This window comes from Hylaeus volcanicus, chromosome 1 (assembly GCF_026283585.1).
Source record: "Hylaeus volcanicus isolate JK05 chromosome 1, UHH_iyHylVolc1.0_haploid, whole genome shotgun sequence".
In the NCBI taxonomy this organism is placed as follows: Eukaryota; Metazoa; Arthropoda; class Insecta; order Hymenoptera; family Colletidae; genus Hylaeus; species Hylaeus volcanicus.
Window position 1 is genome coordinate 35,365,241 of NC_071976.1, and position 8,844 is coordinate 35,374,084.

The 8,844-nt window shown below is 38.9% G+C and overlaps 1 protein-coding gene across 1 annotated transcript in view; it reads left to right on the forward strand.

Moving 5' to 3' along the window:
- The window catches only part of LOC128884013 (hormone receptor 4), a 38,738-nt gene that overhangs the window by 7,417 nt on the left and 22,477 nt on the right, over positions 1-8,844 (forward strand). Inside the window, exon 2 of the mRNA XM_054136976.1 lies at positions 6,148-6,252. Within this exon, the coding sequence (XP_053992951.1) occupies positions 6,148-6,252 (105 nt within the window). The remainder of the gene's footprint in view (positions 1-6,147; positions 6,253-8,844) is intronic.

Here is an 8,844-nt window from a genome sequence, read left to right on the forward strand (position 1 = left end):
ATTTCACCGGTTACTTTTTCAAATACGATTTCGGTATACTTTATCCTTGCGTGTTTATTTGTCTATTTACTTATTTGTTTAATAATTAAGCTGATAATTGGTCACGGAGTTTTTTAGTAAATCATACGATTACAGTTTAGGATTTTATATTATTTGTACAGCTATTAAGTACTGAAAATTATTAAAATATCAGCTTATAGAGGATGGTAAGACGAAACCTTTTTCTATTTACAGTTTATTCATACGACGTTTAGTTTCAAAGAGAAACCTCGAAGGCTTAGAAGCCTTTTTCCTGAAATTCAATTTTTCCAACGAACTTGTAACTTTTCAATTCTTATTTTCCAAACTGTCCATTCCACGTATAAACTGTGAATATGAAACAGTTTTGTCTCGTCATCCCCTATAAGATGATACTTCTTTTTGAATCGATTTAACGAATATAATTCTCTGAGATATAACATTTCTCTGAGACCACTTTATCCTTGCGTGTTTATTTGTCTATTTACTTAATATATTAACAATTAAGAAACAGGACTAAAAAACGAAATTGCATAGTCATTAATCGATACGTACATACGGTTATTCGATCGACCTGTCGTTTAGATCATTTTCACTGGTCGACTGAAAACTTTGCATCTATTAACGTCTTTCTTCGATTTCAATTTCAATTTCAATTAAACAGAAAATTCCAACTGAGAACTTCGTGTTTCGTTTAATTTGTCGGTATTTCAACATTCCGTTTTATAATATCGTATCGAATTTCTTTCGAGCTATAACGCGGATATAATTTTTCAATCGCTCGTTGCGAAATGTAATTCACGTTGAAATATATTCATTTCACTGTTTAATTTTGACGATGTAGACGTAGTCTATAGAATGTTAACCTTTACTAAAATTACAAAGTAATACGAAAGAATTAATTGTTGAAATTTATGTAATTCTACGCGTCGCTTCACAGAGTTATTAATAAACAATTCATTATTAGACTGGGAATTTCATGCATTTATGACGTACTGTGATAATAATATAGAAAATATGCATAAAGTATACATATAATGTGTGTTGGATACGTTCTATGATAAATATAATATTGTCATTTCATTTTGCATAAGTGCACGTACCTTTTGGCGATGTTCGCTTTGTGTCTATTACATTACTTTGTATCATTCGTACATAAAATCTGCTGTCCACTCGTTAATAAAATCACAAACGCCGATGAATGTGTTCTCCAGGAATTCTACTATTTTCACATTATTGCCGAAATATTTTTCATGAATATGAAAAATGATGCATTGAAACGGCAACTCATACCCTACATACACGGATTCAAACAATCACAAAATTGAAAAATCAGTAGGAAAGACAGAATGTTCTAAAAGCGTAATTAAACCCATTACGTGATATATTAGTGGGGCGGGGGGTGGAGGGGGGCAGAAAGTAATGTCTTTTCTGCGAATGTCGATACTTGTTTATCATTTATCGGTTCATCGTATACCAATTGATTTTTATATCAATCAGGTATTGAAAATTTGCACACTAGATAGCAAAAAGGCGTTGTCGATAACGAGGGCGATTACATAATTAATTAAAAACAGAAAACATGTTACAAATTTATTTATTTGAATTTAATATAAAAGAAACGACATTACTTTCTGGTCCCCCTAATACATTTATTTATTCGTCTAGGAATTTATTGTCGCTCTTTTAAATTTACCCACTCGTTACTACGATACCAATTTTACTTTTCATTCCCCGACGCGATGTTTAAGAATCTGTTTATCCGGTACAATTGATTAGAAATCGTTGGCCAGATAAGGCGTTCGTCTCTGGTCAAGGGAGAGCAACGGAACGCCGCGTCGAAAAAGTAGGGGATATCTCGAGACCGCTCGCGATTCCTCTTCCTCCTTGCAACAGCGTCGCGTTTAATGAAGCGAATACAAGCGGCGATCGAGGGGCCGAGGAGGAGGGTGAGGAGGGTGAGGAGGAGAGGGAGGAGGGGGGGGGGAGTAGGGGGGAGGAGGAGGAGGAGGTGAACCTCGAAAAAGCTTGGCCGAGATAGCCTGAGCTTGCGCGGCTTTGAGGCCCCCCCCCCCCCCCGGTACGCGCGAGCACGCGCACGTTTCCATACAACGAGATCGCCAGGCGGCCTCTCAAGAAGAGAGACCGTAGGTTAGTGCATTGGCTGCACTTTCCGTCTCGGTGTGTGCATGTGCACGCCGGCAGTTCTCCCGGTCCCGTGTGTGCATTGGTTACGCAAGAACGGTGGTGTGTGTGAGACTGCTGACCCACATACGCCAGGGAGCAAGGACCCCGCACCACCACGTACACGCACGCGACAGTGTATGCGCGCGCACACGGTGCAATGGATGTTCCTGGTTCCCGTGTGTCGGTGCACCGTGCAACGCCATCTGGCGTCGCGTGCCTTCACCGATGCACACCGCTCTCGCCCACGTGGCTTTCTTGCTACCGGCTTAAGCGGCGTTCACAACGGCTCCGTCGTCGAGTGGTTTCGGAGTAATAGAAAATTTTAGGACAGAATGTCCTTATTGGTGCACACGAAGAAAGATCAGTTTTCCTCGAGAACTGCGCTATTAGGATTTTTTCCATACTAATTCTAGTCCAAGTTAACCCGAAAAATTAAATTGCACAAGTACGAGTAAAAAAAATAATTCTGGTCCGAAAGGATCAAAGCGAAACTTGAAACGAAAGGTAAAGTGTATGGAATGTTTTTAAACAGAAATCGAAACTTTGTAGAGATAATAAAGTGACGATGTAGATACGATATGGTCACATGGAGAAATAGAAACTTTCTACATAGAGTAAAATAAGAAGATACGAAGCGTTTGCAAAGAGAAGAAAGAACTTTATACGTCGACTTTAATTAAAAAATACGAAGTGTTTGCAAAGAGAAGCAGACGCTTAAAATTACGAACCATTAAAATGAAACTGTTTGATATAATCCAATGAGGAAACTATTAAGTCGTAGGATAAGTATCTGATGCGAGGCATGTTGAAACAGGAACACGAGAAAGATTATTTAACACTCGTAGCCGTGGATGAAGAGAAAGTTCTGTCGCGATTTTACGATTTGCGAGTGTTTACTTAATCTTGAGTGCGGAGAGACTTGGCTTGGTTGTGAGCCAATGTCCACGATCGATTCGAATCAAATGACAGTCTTCAAATTTGAACTTCTAGAAAGTTCGGTATCAACAAACCCAGGTGAAAATGATCCAAAGGTTTACGTTCTAATTGACATCATTTCTTCAGGCTCATTTTCGATCAAAATCGCTCGTATCGTGTCCTACATACCATTTGAGTATTCGTTAAAATTAATATTTATAATCTTCAACGAAAGCTCCCTTCGATTAATTGTTCCTCGAATTAAAAATTACAGTAGCATATGAAATCAACTTGAATCGCCAATTACAATAAATTAATAGTTCGGTCTGATTAACAATAGAAATATTGCTTTTGCTATCGATTTTACGTACCATTTCAATTCTTCACGAGCATTCCGCTACCTAATATTTGTTTCACACAAAAGTTTTTTTCGTAAATTGATCGGTGTACGAATACATTCTACGCCCACTGTATAAACGTAAATCTTCCTACTTGGTATTCATCTGAAATAATTTTCTAAAAATTACTTCTCACGATCCCTATCAGGAACAAAAAAAAGTATAACGAGCTAAACAATTAATTTAACACAGGAGAAAGGAGCTGAAGGTCCAGGTAAGTAAACATGCCTAAATTTCCTAACAACTTTTCCGTTTCCTTAAGCAGCCTTAGAGGAAAGTGACGCGACAAAGTTAGACATTGCGCAACGTCGATCATGCGGCAGTTGGAGCAAGTGCGAACCAAACGCGCAACAACATGCAAATACAGTTGCGTTCGTGCGATCGCGGACGATTGGCCTGTATTATACGCGACGTCGCGTTTATTAAAACGACCCATGGTGTGTCATAGACCGTTTCTCTCGCGACGATCGTTAAACCGTTTCTGTCTACTGCCTTACTTCGCTATTAATTACGCGACGGCCGTCAGCGCGCGATAAGACGCGATTTATCATTATCAGAACACCCAGATGAGTGGACGAGTATTATTAAACTGACCTGGTGCACCAATCGTCGCAGACCTAGCCACCCCCCCCCCCTCTCTCTCTCTCTTTTGTCTAGGGTCAGGAAACTCGTAAAACTCGTCAGAGAATGAGAGTACGCTTCACGACGTTTCTAATTACAGCAGAGGCCTTCTTCATCCGAATCTCTGTTGGCCGAATGTTCGTATGCTGACACCATGGAAACGCTATCATTAAAAAGTTGTATCGTTCGAATGCAACTTGATCTTCTACGATACTGTAAAATCCGGTTAAAAACAGTACGTTACGACAGCCAGTATGTTATTTATATTTCCATTTTGCAGTATTTCTTAGAGTCATCGTTGTAATCGGAATGATAAATTCAATATCTAATGAGAAGAAATAAGCTCACGTTTCCCAGAGTCACTCCTGACGACTTACCTCAGAATTAAATGTGTTATTCATGGATGTAGGAATTTAAAAAAAAAAGTACGCTCGCGTTCGACGCATCGAATCGCAAGGTTCTACGCGTTTCACCGCTGAAAGATACTGCCATGCAACGATCCAATTGTATGCTATTGGCTAAAGAGGGGTTAATGGTGAACTATGCGTTCGCCGTAATCGCAAACGCGTGCGTCCGACACACGTACTTTCACATTCAGTCCGTTCTCTTTGCGATAGCCGATATCCTCGGTCGAACGAGATGACTTCGAGCACTACGAAGCGCCTTACGTAGTGCAGTGGACAGATCTCAGATCCTTACGTGTCCTCCGCGTAGTAACGAGAAAACGAATGAAAAGTTGTATCGTTCGAATACAACTTCATCTTCTACGATATTGTAAAATCCTGTTAAGACAGTATGTTATGACAGCCAGGTGTATTTATATGAAATTTATTTATATGAAAAATACACATGAAATAAATTTATACGATATATACGCATGAAGTTAATGTATCAAATATATATAATAATGTATCATATAAAATAATAATATAATACAACATATATTTTATATACGTACATTATATAAAAGAGCATTTAATGTGTTTTAAACATTTTTATACATATGACCAATTTATAGTAAAAAATCTTATAACAATGCATGCGAAAAATATTCTTTTAAATTTCATCTTTAATCGCTTAAAAACCTCTTCATCGTTTCGAAGAACCGTTCAACGAGTTCTCACGAGCAAGCCTAAACGTGTTCTAATTCTTCATCCACTTGTTGTATATAACTTTCCAGTAAATCTCATTTCATCATTCTCAGCAATCTAAAGTTGAACGCGCTAAAAGACGTAGCTTTCACGTCAACGTGATTGCTAATTCGCTGTACGAAATATGTACGTTTATCGAATTATACAAAAATACGCGAGGGTGTGTACAAATTCGCAAATACATAGAAAATATAAAAATAAAAATACGCGTTACAACATATAGAAGATAAACTTACTTTAACTGTACTTTTACTGTTCCTCGCCTAAATACACAAAAATCTATAAATTTCCATGAACATCCGCAGTCTAGTCACGAATTAAAAAATCGCGGTTCATTTGTCAGCCTCCACCAATAAAATTTAATCCTCGCGACTTCGCCTTACTATTTGTTTACGTATCGTTAGTCCGGTATAAATGGAAGGTGACTGGACGTTTCGTGATTAATGAAGATGCTTTTTTGTGGCAGACACTGACGAGACGTATCATGGATTTGATTAGCAGGGTCTCCTCGGCGCACCGCTAGTAGATTAGCTTTGATTATTTATTAGCAGACTGGGGATCTTTATGCGAAATAAAATCTTGGCGAACGTGCCTACAGAAATTGTACCTAAATAGGAATTTATTTTATTCTGCAACTATTATAACGTGAACTCTACTTTCGATCATTCTTATATTCTCGCATTTTGTAGTTTCTTGCACACTCAGATTTCCTACAAATGCATAAAGATCCGCGGTCTATTTATTAGCGAATACGAATGTTTCTTGTCTCGTGTGAAAGATGCGTACCGCAATCGCACAGATTTCACGCGTCGTTAGTCCAACGAAACTAATCGTTGCGTAACCTTTTCTTTTTACAGGAATTATGACCCTTACGAGCAGCCCGTGTGAGCTAGACAACATGAGCTTGTTTCAAGACCTCAAGTTGAAAAGGAGAAAGGTCGACTCCCGATGTAGTAGTGACGGTAAGACGCTATACTTTTCTCTGACGTTTAACATCCGATCCGTGTGGAAACATCTGCGAAATATCGGTCCCTCGTTAACGTATCACGAACACTGTTTCTATCTGCACATGCACACGATACCTGTCATCACTCCTTCGTTGCTCTACAATTCACGTAGAAATATTCGGTCCTAATTTCTTTCCAATTGCATACAGCGCTGAATTGGTTCGTCGATAACTTCTTTCGTTTGCTTTTATTTCTTTGCCAGATCGCTGTCACTAAAATTTCATTAGTTGAATAGTAAAAGCATTAAATTGCTGGCACCAGGAAATGTATTTCTAGAATATTTCATATAAGTTATAAATATTCAAATATCAACTATCAACGAAACGAAAATCCCACGCCGTGGAAGGTCTACACACAAAATCAAAAGATTAATTGCGAGTTGTATATAAAAAAATTCATTCAAATTATTAATTCGATGCTCTTAACGCTAAGAAAACCTTCGATACGTATTTATTTTCGTAATAAATTCCATAAATCGAAGACGAGAACTATTTAAATGGAGGTAAATCACTGTTCCACGAACAATTGGTAAGAAGAAACTGGGCGTAAATCTTCAATTATTTGTCAAATCGCACCTAACAAAGAATCATTAATTCCGTAACAAGCGAAACAATGCGTATCGAGATTTAAACAGCAGACGTAATCGTGTGTTTGGAGAGGGATCGTACATCATCGCCTGGCCGTTGAGCAGCACACGAGCAATCTTTTCTTATTCAGAATGCCCTGAACGAGTCATGAAAGTGGCCAGCGCAACTATAATGATCAGTTGCCGCCCATAATGCCGCATTTGATACCCTTATTGCCCCGATTTTCATAATCTGTGTATATCACACTGTACGAGCCGCGTTTATAACATCAATCATACTTCATCTGTTCCGCTTTGAAAACCATAAACTCACGAGCGTGTGTCATTATACAAGCGCGAGCTTTTAGAGCCCGAGTTTGTTCGCGCGCGACTTTATTGCGCCTATATCCACTGCCTACTGCGCATCTACCCGAGTGAAATTCTTGAATCTACTCCAATGATATCTAGTTCTACGGCTTTTGCAACAAAATAGATCACGGTTTATTTAGATAACGGTGTCAACATATCCGTTTCTGTTTCAGTTCACGGGACATTCAACTCCGCTCCTCGAAATTACCGATTGATCGTCATTCGTCTCGTTTCATTAGTATTTCTTTTTTTTTTTTTCAGAGCTCTCGATGCTACCTTTGGCTCCTCTTGGAGATATTATACAATTTTAGAGAGATAGGAAAAAAAAAATATAAATCAGTCAAGTATAGAATATCGAGTAGTTCTTCAGAAACCAAACAATGCAAATGACGTGATAAGTGTATACACGTTCGCTTCAGGTTATTTTTATTTTCGTGGGTTATGTTTATTTTTATACCCTTAAGTGTTATAAAAAAAACGGTATTCTCTTTTATTTCACTATATTTTCTCACTATTTTACCAAAGTCATTACACCGTCACTATAATATTTCTGTAGTTTTCTTTTTATTAAATATTGACAGTGTCTTCGGTACGAACTTATGGGATAACTTAATATTTTGAATCGGCATTGTTACCATGGACACCAATTTCCTAATTACACCATTTCCTAATTTCCACTAAAACAGCGTAAGCCTTAGATACTGAATCATAAATGGTAACTAACTCCGCAACGTGTCCGACTTTGATCGTCGCTGTAGTTCTCCGTTGTGTCTTGGGGTAGGTTACTCGTGTCACCGGTTAGGAAGAATTGGTTACCGCGGGGGTGGTTCAGACTTCGGTGTAGGTTGATGGGGTGACGCCACGGGATCCGTGAAGAGGGGGTGACGGTCGCTGGCAGCGGTGCAGGGTAGAAGTATCTACCCACGCGGTTTCCCGGACGTACACCCGTGCTTAGTTCGGCTTCGCCTGAACTCGTGCAAGCACGCGATACTGTTCGATCGTGCAGAATTTTTCCAAGGCGAACCGTTTCGCAAAACAACCCAGGACCAATTGCGTCATCAGCGATGATAAGTTATTGATAACTCGTCACTGTACGAGAGTGCAAGCCATGGGTATATATGCGATACAAAAAGACGTAGATCCAACGAAGATACCGCAGATGAATCATCCATTAGTAAACTGCCCAACTATAGACGATATTTGTATGCAAGGATTTGGGAGGACATTGCAGGTATTCGGGAGCATAACACGTTATGTGCGATACGTCGTCAGTGTAGAAGAATGTGAATGGTAGCTGGTGTGGACTGGAAAGCTAATGAAAATATTCTTCACTGTGTGGACTACGCAGCTGTAAGCTCTTCGATAGCACAAGAGATTCTTATTGTAGTAAAATATATAGTAAGATGTCGTGGATGGGTGCTATAGTGGATATTTGTACACAAGGATAGCCTCTTTCGGAGGCCTCTGTAGGTTTTTAAAATGACATGCGTCTAATACACTGTAAGAGAGTGCGAATACTAGGTGGTGTGGTCTAGAAGGCTAATGAAAATTTACTTCGTGTATGTGGATTATAAAACTATACATTCGTTAGTAGCAGAAGAGATTCTTATAAT